Source organism: Mya arenaria, chromosome 3, assembly GCF_026914265.1.
Source record: "Mya arenaria isolate MELC-2E11 chromosome 3, ASM2691426v1".
Lineage (NCBI taxonomy): Eukaryota > Metazoa > Mollusca > Bivalvia > Myida > Myidae > Mya > Mya arenaria.
This window is the reverse complement of record NC_069124.1, coordinates 84,377,897-84,398,600: the sequence shown is the minus strand read 5'-3', so window position 1 is coordinate 84,398,600 and position 20,704 is coordinate 84,377,897. Positions and strand designations below refer to the sequence as shown.

The 20,704-nt window shown below is 38.2% G+C and overlaps 3 protein-coding genes across 5 annotated transcripts; 1 reads left to right on the top strand and 2 right to left on the bottom strand.

Annotated features, from left to right (window-relative positions):
* The first annotated feature begins 7 nt into the window (after positions 1–7).
* LOC128227716 (ELL-associated factor 1-like) lies at positions 8–8,766 on the top strand. Its single transcript, XM_052938491.1, has 7 exons — positions 8–220; positions 2,692–2,786; positions 4,813–4,940; positions 5,231–5,400; positions 6,317–6,406; positions 6,706–6,798; positions 8,276–8,766. Exons 1-7 carry the CDS (start codon positions 118–120, stop codon positions 8,320–8,322), a joined length of 726 nt encoding a protein of 241 aa, XP_052794451.1. The 5' UTR covers positions 8–117; the 3' UTR covers positions 8,323–8,766.
* Positions 6,618–10,111, bottom strand: LOC128227717 (uncharacterized). 2 transcript variants are annotated; one of them, XM_052938493.1, is made up of 4 exons: positions 10,013–10,111; positions 9,614–9,816; positions 9,106–9,320; positions 6,618–6,817 (listed from the first exon to the last, which is right to left on the bottom strand). In XM_052938493.1, exons 2-4 carry the CDS (start codon positions 9,811–9,813, stop codon positions 6,810–6,812), a joined length of 423 nt encoding a protein of 140 aa, XP_052794453.1. In that variant the 5' UTR covers positions 9,814–9,816; positions 10,013–10,111; the 3' UTR covers positions 6,618–6,809. The 2 variants fall into 2 exon arrangements, with proteins under 2 accessions (XP_052794453.1, XP_052794452.1); XM_052938492.1 differs by having other exon boundaries at positions 9,614–10,111.
* A 153-nt stretch (positions 10,112–10,264) lies between these two features.
* Positions 10,265–19,561, bottom strand: LOC128227714 (kyphoscoliosis peptidase-like). Of its 2 annotated transcripts, XM_052938484.1 has the most exons (10): positions 19,429–19,561; positions 17,979–18,102; positions 17,299–17,480; positions 16,910–17,061; positions 15,102–15,179; positions 14,269–14,570; positions 12,579–14,050; positions 12,232–12,387; positions 11,571–11,582; positions 10,265–10,903 (listed from the first exon to the last, which is right to left on the bottom strand). In XM_052938484.1, exons 2-10 carry the CDS (start codon positions 18,091–18,093, stop codon positions 10,817–10,819), a joined length of 2,556 nt encoding a protein of 851 aa, XP_052794444.1. In that variant the 5' UTR covers positions 18,094–18,102; positions 19,429–19,561; the 3' UTR covers positions 10,265–10,816. The 2 variants fall into 2 exon arrangements, with proteins under 2 accessions (XP_052794444.1, XP_052794445.1); XM_052938485.1 differs by lacking the exon at positions 11,571–11,582.
* Positions 19,562–20,704: the final 1,143 nt, after the last annotated feature.

The window sequence follows — 20,704 nt, the reverse complement described above, 5'->3', positions numbered from 1 at the left end:
CATAGATCATGTTCGACGTTCTCGGACTTCATCGTTAGACACATAGACGAGTGAAACAGCTGTCTTTGAAAAAGTAGTAGAATGAGTGTATAAAGTCCATTTTAATTGATTGTGAATATGGCAGAGAAGAACCTGTCTCTTGACAGTAAACCTCACGAACTGAAGTTTGGTTCAAGTTTTGATTCCAAACAGAATGGTGCGCAGTACCATTCCATACGTTGTATGTGATTTTGTTCATGATTTTGATCTGTTTATTATTCTATATAAAATTATCTTTTATATCTATTACAGTTTGTTTATATCATAGTTATAGTATGATATTATAGCCATATGTTCAGTTGTATTTTGATTGGGCAAAATAATATTTTTATCATCCATGATGTCATGCATTGTGCAATGTGCACCTAGCTAAATGCTCATATATATTATATATTAGAGCTGAACTCTCACAGATTGACCGTTTTGACAAAAAAAAAAAAATGTGTTGGAATGAGCCAAATTTGAATAGATGTCTGAAAACCAGTGACATTCATGTAAGGCGGCCAACAAAAGTTGTGATAACGATAGTTAAACTTGATTGACATGTTTGAAAATTGATTTCTTATACTGTAGCTTAAAGCATTACCAAACACTTCAAGATAAATTAAAAATATATTCAAGATTACCAAACAATAGCAATCTGTATTATTGTTTGTTATTTTATATGATTGAATTGAATGGTTTTATGACAAAATCAGCTGATTCTGAGATGAAAATAAAAGAAAATCAAAATTGTCAAGCTATGAGAGTGCAGCTTTTAAAAAAAAAGTTTGTTTATTGGACTTTATAGCCCACACCAAATATGACTCAGATTGGTGGACAATTGTAAAACAATACGGCAAATCAGAAATGGTAAAAATTCATCCACATACTTCGATTTATGAAACATATCGTATATGGAATCTGGGATGTATTGTCTTTAAACCTCGACTGTATCATTTCAATGTATGGTCCAATCTTGGTTGTTTCCATGATGCGCCAAATCTTACATTTACAAGCATAATTCTTACTGCATCTCCACCTATTGGCTGGGATCAATAACAAAATTTTACTCCCACCTATTGGCTAACTTAAGCCCGAAATTAAGAATTGTAGAAACTATAGATTATGTGTTATCCATAAAGCACAAAGTTAATGTTTATGTCAACCAATGAATATTAAGTTGTGCATAGTAATTGTAAGCTTAAACATACTAGGCTTGGACTATTGCTTGATGCATCGTTATTTTCATAATTAATTTCATAATGATTTCTATACTTCACATGCCAAATGGTACTTTTTATTACAACAAAAAAACGTATATAATATACTAGCTACAGGTTAATCATTATTGTAATGATTTGTAATTAAGGAGGATTGTGATAGTATTCAGGGGGAATTTTTAAGCAGGTCTAAGATGGCAAACTTTCAAAGTATTTTTAGACGCAAGTTCGAAAAAAATGTATTCACATATATTTTGCTATGAAAAACGTCGAACTTTTTCATTATAAAGAATTATTTTATTTCATGATTTATTATATTCTTATGATACACTGTCATGCCATACTGTAATGCATGTGCAGAACAAAATATGTCATTGGAAAAATATGTTTTCGAGACAATTAAATAAGATTTATCTTTCTTCAAAGTCTTTTATAAAATTCTGCTTACTATCAGCTATGATAACATTTGAAGACAATAAGAGAATCAAATAAAAATTATTAATTTCTTCCTTTTCCAAAATAGAAATATTTTTTTGCCTTTGATCATTACTACAAATTAATTGATCAATTGTATCTAAGTTTCCTTTTGGCATTTATCAAACCTTTTTTAAACAGTCATTTCACCCTTGTGGAGTTGTTTGTTTACATTTAGTTTCACTTGCATACTGTGGTTTCACTTTGTCATTATTGCCTGATGTAAAATCTCTCTTTCCAGAGGATTTTCCCCCCACTGGGGGATATGGCATGTATGTTTTAGGGCATTTAACATGCAGCAAATGATAGTTTGTAGATACAGAATCAAGTTATATATGAAAAGCAGTTTGTAGATACAGAATCAAGTTATATATGAAAAGCAAAATGAACTCTACATTTTTGGACAAATTAGAGATGTTAGGATTTTAACTTTTCATGATTACTAGGGCATGGCTTTTTGCTTATATAACAGGGGTCTGGAAAATTGATTCAAAGTCAGGCAGTTTTCACAAGATTTTGAAGTTACTTCAAACGAATGTGGAAGCTTCTTGTTCGTAAAACAATTTACTGGATTTCAAACACTATTTTTACCATGAATAAAAGTTTTTAGCTAGCTTAGGGGCCCATTCAAAAGCGCTGAAAAGTTCTGCAGAAGATAACATTGGATAGAAAGTTTCAGATAGTATATTGACCTATTTAATTATTGTTTCTTCATTATGTTTACACTTTATCAGTATACATACATACATAATGTACATGCTTGGAAAAAAACAAGATCAATTGACAATATCAGTCATAAATTTTAGACTTGGATGAACAAGCCCGAATTCTTATAATATTGTTTAGCATCAATTTTTTTGATAAGCCCTGGATTATAAAATTCAGGTTTTGAACATGCCCAGAAGGCAATTTACTAGTGCAGGGCTTTTGGGCTTGTGTTAATTTCAACCATTGCAATATTTTATTTCATTTTCAGATGATTTTAAACCAGCTTCAGTTGACACATCTAGGGAAGCCAATCTTGAGATAGGCGAAGGTCATCATGTAACCCTGACTGTTCCAAATGTAGATGTAAGTAGAGATCATCATGTCACCCTAACTGTTCCAAATGTTGAGGTAGGTTGAAGGTTATCATGTTACCTTGACTGTTCCAAATGTGGAGGGAGGTGAAGGTAAGCTGGTTACCTTGACTGTTCCAAATGTGGAGGGAGGTGAAGATAAGCTTGTTACCTTGACTGTTCCAAATGCAGAGGTAGGTTGAAGGTTATCATGTTACCTTGACTGTTCCAAATGTGGAGGGAGGTGAAGATAAGCTGGATACCTTGACTGTTCCAAATGTGGAGGGAAGTGAAGGTAAGCTGGTTCCCTTGACTGTTCCAAATGTGGAGGGAGGTGAAAGTCATCATGTTACCTTGACTGTTCCAAATGTAGAGTGAGGTGAAAGTTATCATGTAACCCTGACTGTTCCAAATATAGATGTAAGTAGAGATCATCATGTCACCATAACTGTTCCAAATGTTGAAGTAGGTAGAAGTCATCATGTTACCCTGACTGTTCCATGGGTCATCATGTAACACTGACTGTTCAAATGCAGAGGAAGATAAAGGTTATCATGTAACCCTGACTGTTAAAACTTTGGAAATAGGTAGAGTTCATCAAGTAACCCTGACTGTTCCAAATATTGATGTAGGTAAAGGTTATCATGTAACATTGACTGTTAAAAAAGCATGTCACCTAGACTGTTCCAAATATGGAGGTAGGTGAAGGTTATCATGTAACCTGGACTGTTTCAAATGTTGTGATAGGTGAAGGTTATCATGTTATCTTGACTGTTGAGGGAGGTGAAGGTAAGCTGGTTACCTTGACTGTTCCAAATGTGGAGGGTGGTGATGGTCATCATGTTACCTTGACTGTTCCAAATGTGGAGGGAGGTGAAGGTCATCATGTTACCTTGACTGTTCCAAATGTGGAGGGAGGTGAAGGTTATCATGTTACCTTGACTGTTCCAAATGTGGAGGGAGGTGAAGGTAAGCTTGTTACCTTGACTATTCCAAATATGGAGGGAGGTGAAGGTTATCTTGTTACATTGACTGTTTCAAATGTGGAGGTAGGTGAAGGTTATCATGTAACCCTGACTTTTCAAAATTTGGAGATAAGAACAAGTCTCTAAAACTAACAAAACATGATGCGTTATGTTTGATATGTATCCCTGCATGCTGTGCAAAACCCACATTCCAGGCGTGGTGGCTCAAGGTCACAGTTCAAGGTCAAAGGTTTGAGTCTAAAGATTTTAATCCGCTACATATCTTTAAAAGGATTCTATGAAACTTAGGTTTCATTTTCACCTCATTGAGACCACATGCAGAACATAATTTTCTGGCTCTTGGCTCAAGATCAAAGGTTCAAGGCTTATATGTCATGACCGTCCATTAAAGGTCAAGTGTTCACTATATTAGAATGACATGCAGAACCCACATCACAGGCTTAAAGACTCCAGGTCAAAGTCACTGTTTAAGGTCAAAGGTTTTAATCATAGATTTCATTTTGGCTCCATATCTCCTTAACCCCTTGAAGGAATTTCATGAAACTAGAGTAAAAAATTTCACTTCATCATCAAAACACCAACAGTTAACTCCATATCTCTCAACATCAAATGTTGGGAACAGAATAAGAATTTGGCAGACATGTGTTTGTATTAAGTTTTAAATTGCAATGGTTCCTATTTTGAGACACAAAAGTAAAAGCGCATTTTCCATGGAAACATGTAGTGATGAATGATAAATGTATGTTAACATTAAGCATGTGCTTTTTTACCAGATTTGTGTTGCTGTAACCAATGTTGTAAGTTGTGGGTCACACTGAAGGGTATTTGTAAAAAAAACACTTGTATTCTGTCTTCTTCTGGCTGTAGCTTTGAATTTAAAATAATTTATTTGCCATGAGAAGATAGCATTTCACATGCCTAACCAATCACTTTGACATCACTCCAGTCAAGTATATCCTATCTTAAAGGCTATAGTGGAAAGAGGACACATTTGGGTTTTGTGTTTTATGACATGAATATATAAATATCTTTATTTAAATTTTGTTGAAATAGGGTTCAGGAATTGTGTACAAAGGGAACAAAAGGCCTGTCCAGAAAGAGTGTGTACTCATAATTGACCATGACACAGGAACGTTCACCCTGGAAAGACTCAGTAATAACATCAACGTCAAGAAAACTCGGTAAGTACCAGTTTTCTAATAAATCCCATAAGGTGAAAGCATGGCATCTCAAGAACATTATAAATATACAAAAAAACATTAAATGGATTTATCCTTTATTATTTGCAAATAAAATAGGATAAACCTGTGTAATGTTGTTTATATTTTATTTAATCTATAAAGATAAAAAAATGTTCATTTGTTGTACAGGTTAATAGAAACATAATTTATGCCATATACAAGAAGTTTAATTACTGGACCAAAATATACTTGTTAGTTTTGATAACACAATAAATTGGTCCTCTCCATAGGTCTGAGACTTCAAGCAAGGTCCCCCAGTTGGTTGGACGACCAATCACACCTGTGGAAGTGCGCCTGAAAAGCTCCCCTGGAAAGGTGAAGTCTAGTCACAGTCCTAGCGGCCCAGTTAAACAGCCGTCACCCCCTGCATCATCACCACCACCACCCAAATACAACAAAGGTGAGTCAGTCAGTCAGGTATGGTGTTAAACTAGCATCAAATCTTTTAGTTTCTATTGTTTGGTGTTTGAAATAATGGTCAGAACTTTCAATGGGGCAATACAATAAAGGAAAACTGCTAAGTTGAGTTTATAAGTATCTTCCATGGCCGAGAGTGTAAGATAAGTTCATCCCGTCCCGAGCGTATGGTGTTTTGTGGAAACAAGGTTTACGGAGTTTCCGCCAAACACCCTGCGCGAGAGTTGGGATGAACATATCTTACACGAGTGGCTATGGTAGATGCTTTTTCTCCCACCTCAGGTTAACAAAATTAAGTAAAAATGTATTGTTTTTGCTGGTACTCTTTTGTGCGTAGTGAAAATAAATGCGTATGGATATCTGATAATTCGTGGTTGTCATGGATATGCGCGCAGTGTTTCAGATTATGTTAATTGTGTAATCGGTCTTTAAATAGTTCTAAGGAGAGTAAAGCATTATTTCTTGAAAGGTGCGTGAAAACCTTTTAATGGTGACATTTGAAGCGAGAAATAATTAATAAGCTTTCTAAATATTGCACCAAGACAAGTGTTCTATGATGCTACAGACGACAGTCTTCAACAAGAGAGGTTATTACAATGTGGTGACCATTAAAAAGGAGTTCCATACGGGCAAAGATGGGCATTTTATCTTTGCCCGTGGGCAAGATAAGAATTTCTAGCATGGTAGATTTTTTGGATCTAATTATCTGAGGTGGGAGAAAATTATTTGTTGTTTCTACATCTAATATTTATTAACATACTAGTAGCAATAACATAAACTCCAGTGGCATGCATTAAACTATTAAAATAACCTGTCCTAGAAAGAAATATTTCTGTATTCCAACAGTTTACTTTTGGTGTTACTATTTCCATGACAGTTTTGTGTAATTTGTTTTTCAGAGATGTCGATGATTGGTGAAATCAGCAGTGACAGCTCAAGTGATGATCTCTCCTCAGACTCCGACAGCGACAATGAGACACACACATCAGGTCAGCCAGTTTCATTCATGTTTATTTTGTCACAGACAGTCCTTGATTATTGTTTATCATGTATGAAAATAACCTTTGTCATAGGAATGCTCTAAACATGCATTTATATTGCTGATTGCTCCTAAAATGCTGTTCCTAACTGAGTGGTATGATGGAGGTAATAAAGGAAGTAGTTTTTTGGTCATCTCATATTTAATATCCAGTCTACAGTTAAAATCTGACATAAATTACTGTATGTAAAAGCTTAATTTCAATGTTGTTACTGTCCTGCTGTAGCCTGGTGGTTAATTTGTTTTCAGAACAACCACCTGTGCCGATGTCTGTTCAGCAGGTGCCTGGCCCTCCTCTGCCACCACCCATTGGAAATTCTAACGATGGCATCATGAGCATAGGTATGTCTAGACTAATATCCTGCAATTAGAGAGACATACATGATTATCTTGTAGCATCTGGAAGCTCTTTATTTTCATCTATTATTGGTAGTCAATTATCACTTCTTATCAAGTTATGCCACATATTTGAGACTGAGGTCATGTTACACTATTTATGTGTGCTCTACAATATAAAAGTGTTGATTTGGTCTATGCATATTAATGTATCCAATTCCTATGTATTTCAAATTTTAGGGACTGGGCTTCACTTTTTATGTCACAAATTTAGAACGTGCATTTTTGTTAAATGTCTGTTCCCACTTTGGGTTCCAAAGTCATGGAGTCATTCATTTTATTTTATATCTCTCAAACACTCAAGGATATTTAAAAAAAATTAGGCTGGAATAATTACCTCATGAGAATTTTGTTGGGCAGAGACTACCTATTATTGCTTCATTGCTACATTGGCTTAAGGCTGGAAGCCACTTTCTGCTTATCAACCATTTATAGGAATGTGGAATAACCTAACCCAAATTATGTATGTTCCAGCTACGTGTATATAGTTTGAACAGAATGGCCAGAAAACCATTTTAGATGGAGGAATCTGTAATTTTGAAATGCCCGTCTTAAGAAAAAAATAGAACTTAAAATAGTTTTACCTGCGGCCTATGGGCGGAGGGTCCAGTATGTTGTCTTCTCAATAACTTAAGAAGCCTTTGTCCAATTGTGACCACATTTTATCTGAATATGTATTTGCATATTATCTTGGACAAGTTCAGTAACCAGCCATATTCTCAAGTCACTGTCCTCGAGTTATCAGCCTTTAATTATAGAAAGGACCAGAAATTGGTTTTGTCCGCTCAATAACTTAAGGAGCCTTTGTCCAATCGGCATCAAATTTGGTCAGAATGTTTATTAGCATAATACCTCTGATAAGTTCAACAACCAGTCATATAGCGAAAGTTGCTCGAGAATTATCACCCTTAAATTATATAAATGACCTCCAGTATTTTCCAATTAATTACTTTTGAAGCCTTTGTCCAATCACCAAATTTGGACAAGTTAAGTTACCAGCCATATTGCTCCAATCCTTGAATTTGCAAAAATGTCTTTGCAGTGATTGCTCTCTGAATTTGGTTTAACCTACATCCACTTATCACCAAACTTGGTTGTTCCAAAATTAGGATTGGCATATTTTGTGAAATTTGGCAGTCTTGTTTGTTAAAGCTTTGTTGTTGTTTTTTGATTGAGTTCAAAGTTTCATGCCCATACCAAACATGTATATTTTCACTGCTTAAGGCATGTCCAAACACACCCATTTGAAAGCAATAGTTTCAAGTTTTTGAAAATTGCAGTTAACTAATATTATTGATCCTATCTGTACACAGTAATGTAAAATAGTATTTTCAGAATTTAAGAATAAGATATGTAAAAATGACTGCTTGTGTCAGTCTTCAAATGAATACATTGACATTATCAAAGACTATTCTCTTTCCAGCTGCAGATTTACAGCTAAGTGACAGTTCTGACAGTGACAGTGACTGATTCATTATCATGTGATCACTACATGACACAGGGTGACTGATTCCTGGTCATGTGATCACCACATGACACAGTGTGACTGATTACTGGTCATGTGATCTCAAAGTGACACATTGTTCTTTGGTCAGAGTGCCATTTTCAAGTGAGGCATTGGAATCTAATGTTATGTGCAATTTTGACGTACAGATTTATATGTTTTTTGTATGCTTTTACATGTTTTAGGATTTGTTCTAGGTCATATTGACTAAATTAGATTTATTTAACACAATAATTGATAAAGACAGTTTGATGTGTGCCCTGTGGCCTGTAAGTATTTATATTGTGTCATTGTTTATAAATTAATTTATGAGTATGTTGGTTTGTTTTAATGCAAAGCTCAAAATGTTAAATGTAATATGTCTTTCATTTGTGGTGTAAAGGATATTTGACAATAAATTATTGACCTTATATTGTACTTGTTAACTGAAATATGCTATTAAAGGGGTATATACATTTACGATGGTCCTTAATGCCAATTGTTTGCGTTTATCTCTTTAAACTGCATTGCTCATTTTTATATCTGTTAAACTATCACGTCCATTCTTTGTTTCGTAGTACATCATGTACATTGTCTATGTCTTCATGTTAAAACTTACAAAATAACAGCACATTATAGAATTTTCAGAATTTCAACTTCACCCAGCTAGTACCTATTTTTTAGTATCAATGATAACAAGGTATGTGTACCACATGTAAACAAAACTGTTTTACTTCTTCAGAACTTTATTGTGTAAACAATTTCCGTACGGTAATTCGTTTCTCTATCAGCGATGCCGCTTATTTCAGCCACTTCCTGCTCAAGGTCGCGGACCTGGACCGTCAGCTGCTGTTTCCGCCGCTCCCTGGCGGCTCGCCGCCGATGCCGTTCATCATTTAGCTTCTGCTTCTCGCTCTCTAGTTCCCGTTTCCTGTTTTCAAGCGCCCGTAGTTCTTCATCTTCGCTCTCGGAATCTCCACCGTCACTGTCGAAAAATGGAATGTAAAAACAGTAAAGTAATAATAATAATAATAATAATAATAATAATAATAACAACTTTATTTAACGAAGGTTACATACTAAGTGTACAATCATTACAGACATACTACTTATTTCCAGCATGGCCTTCACACAAAAAGTAAAACGTACATGTATGTAAACGTATCATAATAACATGTGTTTTCGTTAAAAATTAACAGCAGAGTTCGCCTAGAACAGTTTCTATGGTTTGAAAACATATTACCACATGTCATAAACTATTAAAACAAATGTCCCCACCCTTTCCCTTCGTCGACACTTGTCATGTTGAGAGAAGTCGTGTCCATGTCCATGTCCGCATCTAGGAGAACTTCCGGTTCGTTGCTGGTCGAGCTTGCTCTTTCACCTTGCTCGTCCCCGCTACACTCCGCCACCGCATCTTCCTCATCACCGGATGTTTCCGGAACCAGTGTCTGTGTGTACTCATGCAACAACTTCATCAACTGACCGATAAGAAAATGTATTGAGTATAAGAAATCAAACATTTGCTGCTGAATAAAATTTGCTTGTCGCGATTTTTGAACAAGCCCTTTCAAGAACGTTGCTTTAACGCCGACAGTTAAATTATATGAACACTCGTTTGTATTTAAAATATTACAGGAATAGACTAGATATAAAATTAATCAGGCTAAAACTTACTATGCTACACTGTTCATCTCGGGGTTGTAAGAAGGGGTGACTAGCTAGAAAATCAGTGAGGTGAGAGGCGGGAAGGAAGGTCTGCGTGTCAGCGAGGATATTAACTGTTTGCCAAGTGAATAGTTCAACGCAATTATTTAAGATACATCTGCCATAATCGTGAGAACTGGGGGATATTCAAGGAGTGACTACCTGTAAGATCATGTGCTTATTCCAGTTTGCAGGAGTCTGAAAGAAACGCCGGAAATACAGTCGTGTTTGGTGTTCATTTTTGTTTTATGCACAACAAAACAACTAAATTACAACCGGAATACACATAGATCTATCACATGTCTAAAATATATAAATAATATCACAGATAAGCCAAAAAAACTCTTGCCGTGAGAAATAATCATCAAGGGTAGACAACTAACAAAACATAACATAAAACAATGCAAACAAATCCATGTAAAATGTAAAAGTATGTGCATATGTGGTCGGTAACGCAATGATTGTGAAATGATTAATATTCAGATAATATCATGCATGGTATCGTGTTTTGCAATGCATTTAACACAAACAATGCTGCCAACAAAAATAGAAATGTCCTTGTAAACGTCAATAACAACTAAACACGGCGTTAATTTTGGTGAATAGTGTTCTGGTTCAGTTCTGATTATAGATACTAGAACTCCATCGCTAGCATCCACCAGTTTGCTAATCTCAAAGAAAATTGCTAGTCTTTTTCCCTATGACAGTATAAAGTCAACAATTTAAGCTCCAAGTTGTTGGCCGGAAGTGGCCATGTCACACGACCGGAAGTGGCTACTCTCCATAGTAGAGGTACTGGCTGGTCAGCTGCAGGTCGGCCGTGAGGAGCGTCAAAACCGTCTGCGTGCATTTCGTGTTCTCCTGGAATCAAACATACATGTTGTTACATGTGATAAGATTTACTGAATGCTCGCTGTTGTCATGTAATGCATTTTATAGTGTATAGAACATCTAGTACTTAAATCAACGATTAGTAAAATTTCAAAAATGTAAGCAATTGTTAAGTATTAATTACATAAAGACGTGCTAAAGCAGTAGACAAGAACTTGCTACAGGGAAGAGTGCAGAAGAGAAATGTGCATGGACGGGTATAGATGTCGCCCAACCAGGTTTTAACTTTAATTCATATTAGTAAACCAAGTACCTTTATAATATATAAATTACATTCGTTTTCAGAGAAACATACATTTTTAGTGGTTTTAAAACGTTAAATACATAATTGTATGTGAATGTATATCAGTACCGGACATTCTCATTCATCAGAGGTTTGACAACGCATAAATATAAATATATATATTAATCTAGGTTGTACGCTTGCATAGTCGTTCTGATGTACGAGAATGGTGAACTAGAAAGATTTCCATAAAATGTTATTGCAATGTTTAAAAAGAGTGAAACGTATATTGCACGATAAGGCAAACTCCACCCTTGGATATAACAAAGCCCGTTCCCTCTGGTCACCATGTAACATGCTGATACTTAGAATTTTACATTTAATAACATTGTAATGAAATAGTGATTTACTCACCCAAACCTCGATCTGACGTGGAAAGCAACACAATTAGTCACATTGCAGCTTTATGCGGGTTTCTTGCAGCACTGTTCACCAACTGATTAATGTGCTTATTGCAAATGTTTTAAAGCATTTCCTGGAATCACTCGTATTAACAATGAAACAAGGCTATAAAGTTTAGGATTTATTTTGACTCTGTATGTAATGATGCATGATTAAAATGAATGAAATCAAAACCGTGCACAATAATCAAGTAATAATAACTTAATATAAGTTATATTTGCATGCATTGGCAGGAATACAGAACCGAGGTAGAACTAGGGCAACTACAAAGACTGACAGAAGTAGATACTAGAGTAATAGCAGGCGTTTTGCGGCGTTGCTCCGTGTATCAATGTCATATATTGCGTCGGTAATTTATGATACTCTTATGTTTTATGTTACGATATTTTGTAAAACAACTTAAGGCATGAATAAATGCTCTATTTTCATTCAAAACTTGTGTTACGTTCCCCTTCATCCATACGAGTTCGATCCGGCCTGTGGCTTTAACGGCTTGACGTTGGACAATTCATAATTACTCAGAGCTTTTGTACGTCATTAAATATTGACAGCAATGACATATCTAAAACCTTCTAATCTAACATCACTTAATGACGACACTTCCGGTACTCACCAGTTCCTCCATGTCTTCATCATTCTCGATTTTTGACCAGTCGAAGTTGCTCGGGAGCTTGCCGGCATCCCTGAGCGCCTCCGCACGGACAACGGCGTCCTTATACCTGTCCAGCTGCCGCAGCCGCTCACCCACAATCTCGTCACGGTCTATCACCTACACGCGATAAAATGTGCTGGTTTCATTTATTATATCTCATAATAACAATTAAAATCCGACCCTTTAACTAAACAAATGTATGTCCGGGTAGTTTGTTCCTTTTAAATTTCAAATTCAAGCATAAGACAATATTTTAAAGTATTTTAAGATTTTTTTTTTTAAATTAAAATTGCGACTCCATTACTTGCCTTGTATGTGAGTATGTAGTGGTAGTCGTCCACGCCGCTTTGCCTGACGGAAATGGTGATAACAGAGTCCTCGTTTCCGGACAGCACCTCGCCCTCCCAGAGACCGTTCGCGTTCTTCTTCAGTAGCTTTGATCCGTTCCCGCTCGTCGCCACCAGTTCCGTCGCCTTCGGGAAGTCGATCTCGAAGTGAACAAGTTCACGTGCAGCAATGACGCCAGTGAGAGGTTTGACCACGTGGCACTCAGCCGGCCAGTCAATAGACTGTTGGGGACACGGAAGGCACTGTTTCTTTGGAATTATAGCATCGATGATGGAGTGGAATATAGGGGTAAAGTGTTCAGCATCGACGGACGGTTTTGCCCGTATGGCCATGCTATACATGCCAACGCGGGGGATGGTGATGTAGAAGGTGGCTACACCTCCCAGAATGTCCCACATCGTGTACTCGGAGAAGTCCGTCTTACTTCCATCCTCATTATGAAGCAACAGTTCCGGTAAAAACACAGCGGGCCTCGACAGTTTGAATTGTAGCGTGACCTCGCCTGTAACAGGAGCGAGCATGAGCGCCGGCATCAGTGATACATTCTGCATTCCAAGCTGCCTGAAAGCTGCTGTTGGACCAAGCTGGTCACCAGCCACGTCCGGGAACGCTTGCTTGTCGTCCGGCTCCTCGTCACACTTCAGTAGATAGTTGCAAACGTTCGGGAACTCCCCATGTGCTCCAGCTTCTTTAGCATACACGTTAAAGGCATATTCCCCTTCGTCAGGAACTCGGATGTTGAAGACCGCCTCTTCATTCTCTACGCGGTGGATTACTCTGTGGGGCAGTTCCTGGTCATCCGTGGTAACCAGTTTGTGTTTAAATTCGACCGGTTTAGTCATTCCGAATCTCACTTCAGCCTTGCCGTCTTCCGCCGGGACTTCGCCCGTGTCGTGAGTGATGGGGTCGAGCCCCAATTCCTGTGTGTCCAGGCCAGGGCCCCACTCCCCGCGCTCGTTTTTGGGCAGTGGCCTGCAGTTCTGCATCGGCCTGAGCACGTCTATGATGTATGTGACAGTGTAATAATATGAGCGCTCGTCGGTCTCCTTGGCGAGAATCTTAAGCTTGTATTTGCCGACTGCGGGAAACCTCATCTTCACGTTGAGCAGATTCTCCTTGGTGACCTTCTCCAGCAAGACGTACCGGTCCAGGCTCAGGTTCTGCAGCTCGTCCACGCTGTCACTGTCCGATTCCACGTAAAGCTCGTACTTGTAGTTGACCTTGACGTCGGCGGGCGTGGAGAAAGTGATTTGCTCCTCGCCGTATTCGCACTCCACTACGTAACACGGATGCGAGATTATGTCCATGCCCAGGCTGAAGAAGTTACGTTTCAAAAGCGACATCCGCTTCGCCTCTTCCAGAGTCACTGGTCGCGCCAGCAGCTGCCACTTTTCGTCGACGGGGAAGTGGGAGTAGATAAATTGCTCCGGGTCTGTAAATATGTTTCATTATACGGTGCCTTATATAAGCTACAGAAAACATGCCGGCAAACATGTACGATAGTTCTAATATATGTATATCTTTGATGTACCAATTACCGGTTTACTAAGAAACTATCCAATGGAATTTTGGCCAGGTTATATGCAAGCTTCTTAAGATTTCACTCATACTTATGAAAAATCGTTTTGCCCTCAGTAGTTTTTTACGTACCTGTTAGAAAGTAATAGTCATTGTATGCGTATTCGGTCTTGGAGACCTTGGGCATTCCCCGTGGTGTTGAGGACATGGACGCCAGGGACGATATGTCGCTCTGTCCGTCGTCAATGAGCTCCCAGGAGCTATCCCCGGAGTGCACGCGGTGGCACGTGGCCCAGTATACATCGAGGAGACGCCAGGCGCCATCCACGAGCACGGCCGTCCATGTTGAGTCGCAGTCTGTCAGCTCCTGTCCCAATCCGTAGTCCACACCTTTCACGTACCCCCTGATCTTTACACAGTAAATGTTCGCCAAGCTGAAACCATAATTATAAATGCTTGACATTATAACGTGTGCAATGGTTATTTCGGAGGAAGCGTTCGGTGTATTTCTGTAGCGTTGACATGCAGCGATAGAATCATTGCTATAAGCTGCATTCAAATCATAATGGTTACGTTTGTACATTGCATTTTAAAATATTGTAATCAAAGTATATGTTTGGGAACGCAAGTAATCATCTTACATGCTGTGACGTTCAAGTCCGGTTCTGGTGTACGTTAGATTTATAATGGAGAGCGGACATAACAAATTAAAATTAAATTATCAACATTCCAGTGGTGACCGATTTAAAATTGATTCTCTTATTGATTCCATAAAATAGCGTTGCTCTAGTTCCCAATAATAGGCCGGAATTGATCCGTTCTTATCAAATATTTATACAGTAAAATTATTTCAACATTTCCTTCATACAAAGTTTCAATTAACATTGGAACTCAAAAAAACACACGTTGGTGACCCGGCCGCTGTCAACATCCAAAAATTAAAAGAACAATCGGAAGCAGCTGACCTGCACATGCGCTGTAGGAGTTGGTTATGGTTCGCCTTCTTTGCCCGGATACGTGCTAAGTAGTAGGCGGCAGAATCCCTGAAAAATAGAGTAAAACTATATTTGAACATTTCATCTTCAAGAACATGGTTGAACTTCATTCCATTGAAACTAGTGTTGTCCCTTCAGACAAAGTGGTCGTGTTTGGCATTATATAATGCCATTTAAAGGGCACAGAAACCTACAGCACACCTTTATGATACCCCAGATACAATCCCGCCCACATGATGCCCATGATACATCCCTACCCACATTATGCATCCCAGATATGATACAGCTTCACAAATATGATGTTCATGGTACAGCCCCGCCTACATAATGCACATCAAAAAGCCGCATCCACATGATGCCATTGATACAGCCCGCCAATATAATGCCCATGATACAACACCGCCCACATGATGCCCATGATACAACACCGCCCACATGATGCCCATGATACAACACCGCCCACATGATGCCCATGATACAACACCGCCCACATGATGCCCATGATACAACACCGCCCACATGATGCCCATGATACAACACCGCCCACATGATGCCCATGATACAACACCGCCCACATTATGCCATTGATACAGCCCGCCAATATAATGCCCATGATACAACACCGCCCACATTATGCCATTGATACAGCCCGCCAATATAATGCCCATGTTTCAACACCGCCCACATGATGCCCATGATACAACACCACCCACATTATGCCATTGATACAGCCCGCCAACATAATGCCCATGATACAACACCGCCCACATGATGCCCATGATACAACACCGCCCACATTATGCCATTGATACAGCCCGCCAACATAATGCCCATGATACAACACCGCCCACATGATGCCCATGATACAACACCGCGCACATGATGCCCATGATACAACACCGCCCACATGATGCCCATGATACAACACCGCCCACATGATGCCCATGATACAACACCGCGCACATGATGCCCATGATACAACACCGCCCACATGATGCCCATGATACAACACCACCACCATGATGCCCATGATACAACACCGCCCACATGATGCCCATGATACAACACCGCCCACATGATGCCCATGATACAACACCGCCCACATTATGCCATTGATACAGCCCGCCAACATAATGCCCATGATACAACACCGCCCACATGATGCCCATGATACAACACCGCCCACATGATGCCCATGATACAACACCGCCCACATGATGCCCATGATACAACACCGCCCACATGATGCCCATGATACAACACCACCCACATTATGCCATTGATACAGCCCGCCAACATAATGCCCATGATACAACACCGCCCACATGATGCCCATGATACAACACCGCCCACATGATGCCCATGATACAACACCGCCCACATGATGCCCATGATACAACACCGCCCACATTATGCCATTGATACAGCCCGCCAACATAATGCCCATGATACAACACCGCCCACATGATGCCCATGATACAACACCGCCCACATGATGCCCATGATACAACACCGCCCACATGATGCCCATGATACAACACCGCCCACATGATGCCCATGATACAACACCGCCCACATGATGCCCATGATACAACACCGCCCACATGATGCCCATGATACAACACCGCCCACATGATGCCCATGATACAGCTCCAACCAACATGACGCCCATTATACATCACCCATGATTCAGCCCCGCCCACAACATGCCCAAGATGTTTAATTTGCTGGCACTGTGCATGTATGTACGCATATGTTTGGACGACAAAGAGTCTGACCTGTTGAAGGAGACCTCGTCGTGCCACTGTTTGAGGTTCTGAGAGGCAATCCAGCGGAAAATGGCCCGGAGCCGCTCCACGTCTGTGCTGCACTCACCTGTCAAGTACTTGACCAACTTGTACATGTCCTCGTACGCCAGAACGCGCGGCGCCTGCAAATAAGAACAGTTTTTTTTTCTACAAATTGTTCTGGAAAACAACGTAATATCGATATTTTTCATTTTAAGCGACGTAAACACTTTTAAAAGGTTTCTCTTCTCATTGATTTAAATTAATTATCACATTGAACCTACGTGTACTCGTGTTGTATGTGTATTTGAATTTAATGTTGTATGCTGCACAAGATGTTCAAATGTGTGCATTTATGTTTCCAAACAGGCTTTAACTACCCCGAGCGCGTGCGCGTCGATGGTATCTATAGTCTCCACGTCGACGATGTCCCTCTTAGACGTCATGGCGGGGTAGGGCAGTGGTTTTCCCGTAGCGTCCAGGGGCGGCTCCAACCGGATGCTCCGGTACTCGTCCATAGCCTCCCGTAACAGACGCGGCGTCGGTAACTTGTCATAAAACCCTTTAATGTAGAACCTTATAATGACATTTTTGTAATAAACAACGTGACAATCAGTGCAAACACGTGCACGTCCAAAATGATTGCAACATGTTTTTACTGACTACTGTAACGTGCGAGACCATCAAACAAACAAACACCAGATAAGCGAGCTTTCTGGCGTAATGAAACAAACACCAACAGATCCCATCAAAGAAAAGCACGATCGACCCTGAAGGGGTTCACTGGGTTTATATACACTAACTTCTCTACTCTCACATAACCCGGGCTTTGCTAATTTGCATATTACCAAGTTAACATACGTACAACGAACGTACTTCCGTTTTATACGGAACATTATGAACGCACATCCGCCTACAGCGGACCGTTACATTACAACTAAAAGACTTACAGTATATACATATATGGCCCCTATCGTCGGATACCCACAACATACATGACATACATGTGTTTACGGAATGTGTATCGTGGGTCGAGACGACGGCTCCCTTGTTTGCCTACCTTTATATGTGAGGTGTGTTTTGATGGTCTCCCAAAATTCCTTCTCCTTTCGGCGGGAGGTGGCGTGGAAAAGGATAGGGGGCGTGGTCGAGTCCATGTTGTATGCGTTCAACATCTTGCCAGTCTGCAAGTTGTTAAAAGCTACCGAGGTATATAAAACATGTTTTTCAGAGTTGTACAACTTTTCAATTAGATTGCTGTACACGTAAAATAGATGGGAACTAAATCGTGCATAAAACAGAGCAAAATGTATTTCTGGCCATCTACAACTGAATATTACAAATGACATAATCATGTGAAAGTAGCTCAATAAGTACGTATGAAGAATGCTTGTTTAATTTAAAAGTATACCCCATAAATTAAAGAAGAGAGCAGTTTGGAATTTTAAAAGTTCAGAAAGTATTTAAATACTAGGAGACATTGAACTATCTATATATCTAAAATATTTTAAAGATATCGTTGATACATTAATTTATGATACTTATCATCGATTACAGGCATTAATAGTATTGATTAGTTGTAGAGAACAGGGTTACAACTGGAATGCTGTGGTTCGGATCCTTGCAAGTGTTTCTCCCGAGATATATGATGAGATTTAAACCTAGTTCAAACAATGAGAGCCACCTCAAACACTGCAGAGAGGTAACAGTCGCCTATAAATCCTTGTAGCAAATCCGTATTTGCAGAATTATACCATAGATTTATATAATATTTGAACATTACTGTAACCTTTTCATTACTTTAGATATAAATGAGATGTAAATTTATTTAACTAGACTGTTCTCTATTTAATTATAAAAATATCTTAAGAAATTTGCTGATGTAAAACATTTCCAAAAATGCATTGTTGTGTTGGATATATATAATTATAACATATATAATATATATAACAAATCCGTAACTAATGTACGCGACCTTTTGCGAGAAAGGGTACGTTTAACAACCTAATGCGTCCTGTTAAATGTCCATATATTTGTCAGCAATAGGAATTATATTCCATATTCAAAATCACAGAAATAAATAACACACTACAGCTCCTCAATGTTGTAATAAATCCTACATTCTCATCCTAAGAGCATTATTTGGTCAAGTTCATAATCGCATTAAGGTCAAACACAACTGTGATATTATATTTGATCATGAATGTTTAATCCAAATTAAATCCACATTGAATAATGTGCACATTCTTACATAGTAAACACTCTAAATTACTCAAAGGTCCTTTTACTTCTAATTACATCTTCTAAATTCGCTCGGTAAATACGTTTTGTTATCAAATGAAAGCAGCACAAATGTCACACAAATAAAGTGTTTGATTTCACTTTTATCAAATTTTAATGAGAACTTAACAATGAGCAGATTCTTAATCTTCCGTCTATTATAATTCAATTATACAAAAACTGTCGGTTTGTAAACAGTATTTTTTTATAAAACAACCCTGATTCCGTACCTTTTCAGCAATTTCAATATGAAAGTTATTTTATTTTTGTTTATAATTTTCCGGGTTTTAAAATCTGAATAACAGCTAACGTTGCATAATTTAAATTTAAAATCCGCTGAAATGGCAAAAAACACTGGATCCTGTCCTAGCCACTCTCGTGCTCATAATTAAGACTATAATATCTATAACTCGCCATTCAGCCCAGACAATGCCTGCACAATAGTAATTGTATGGAACAATGCACATTTATTGGCTCAACATTTACCCTCCCCAGTCTAAAACTGCTATCTCTATCTCACTTCAGTGGTGAAACAATATATACCACAACAATGAGGACATTTGGAAATTGTGCCAACTGGCCATATTCCGAGTGCCAGTCATTATGAAACAAGAATAAAGTTATAAAGTCCTTAGTATTCATTATCTTTTAAGAGATCTTTCTTGGTACCTTTAAAAATTCTGTCAATTGTATTCAACTCCATATGGCTCAATTCAAATTTGTATTTAAACTAACTGGACATTTAACGGTCCTTTAAATATGTTTGCTATTGTTATATTTACAATTTAACCTCTTATTTCTGCTATTTGAAAGTCGTGGCCTAATAAACATGAATATTTATTTAATTTATTCTACTCTACTGATCGATATAAACATTATACAGTAGTCAAGAAATCAATATGTACATTTTCTGCCGAGTCATTAGACAACAAGTAAATAAATATTGAATTAATCAAATACTTCTGGATATCTTAAAAAACTTAAGTGATAACAATCGAATCACTGTATTTAATACCAGTACCAGTCGTTAAATGTACAAAATGAAACTTATCTACATATAAGAGTGAACATGACATAAAGTACGTGCTTATATTGGCATTTTGATACATTTATTCGCAGATTGATTTTGCACTTAAAGGGACTCGTTCATTGATCATATGTTGGCGGCGATTTTATTTGTTTCCCACGTTGTTGAAATTGAGTTATTATACTGACTTTAATGAATAACCACCAACAAGCAGCTGGAAGATACTCGTTTAAACACAAGCCTAAAGGATTAATTGTTCATAACAGAAGCGTTCTTACGCTTATCGGCAAATTGAGCCTCTCCTGCTATAGATTTAATACATATTATGAATCTCTATTTTGATGTGTTGATCATGTATTATTTTTGAAACGAGCATTTATTTCACATATTACACGAACTTATTTTTTTTCGATGTTCAATTTTGGCGATCTACAGAAAAAGACGGGAGCTAAAATACCGAATATAGACGGCGTGCATCC

Excerpts from the sequence above, each read along its gene's own strand:
- LOC128227716 (XM_052938491.1), top strand. The coding sequence starts at position 118 with ATGGCAGAGAAGAACCTGTCTCTTGACAGTAAACCTCACGAACTGAAG. Across the intron at positions 221-2,691 it reads GCAGTACCATTCCATACGTT|ATGATTTTAAACCAGCTTCA; the intron begins GTATGTGATTTT and ends TTTCATTTTCAG. Across the intron at positions 6,799-8,275 it reads CGATGGCATCATGAGCATAG|CTGCAGATTTACAGCTAAGT; the intron begins GTATGTCTAGAC and ends TTCTCTTTCCAG.
- LOC128227717 (XM_052938492.1), bottom strand. The coding sequence starts at position 9,858 with ATGTTTGATTTCTTATACTCAATACATTTTCTTATCGGTCAGTTGATG. Across the intron at positions 9,321-9,613 it reads AGTGTCGACGAAGGGAAAGG|TGACGGTGGAGATTCCGAGA; the intron begins GTGGGGACATTT and ends ATTTTTCGACAG.
- LOC128227714 (XM_052938484.1), bottom strand. The coding sequence starts at position 18,093 with ATGTTGAACGCATACAACATGGACTCGACCACGCCCCCTATCCTTTTC. Across the intron at positions 17,481-17,978 it reads AACACACCTCACATATAAAG|GGTTTTATGACAAGTTACCG; the intron begins GTAGGCAAACAA and ends TCTACATTAAAG. Across the intron at positions 14,051-14,268 it reads TGACTATTACTTTCTAACAG|ACCCGGAGCAATTTATCTAC; the intron begins GTACGTAAAAAA and ends ACATATTTACAG.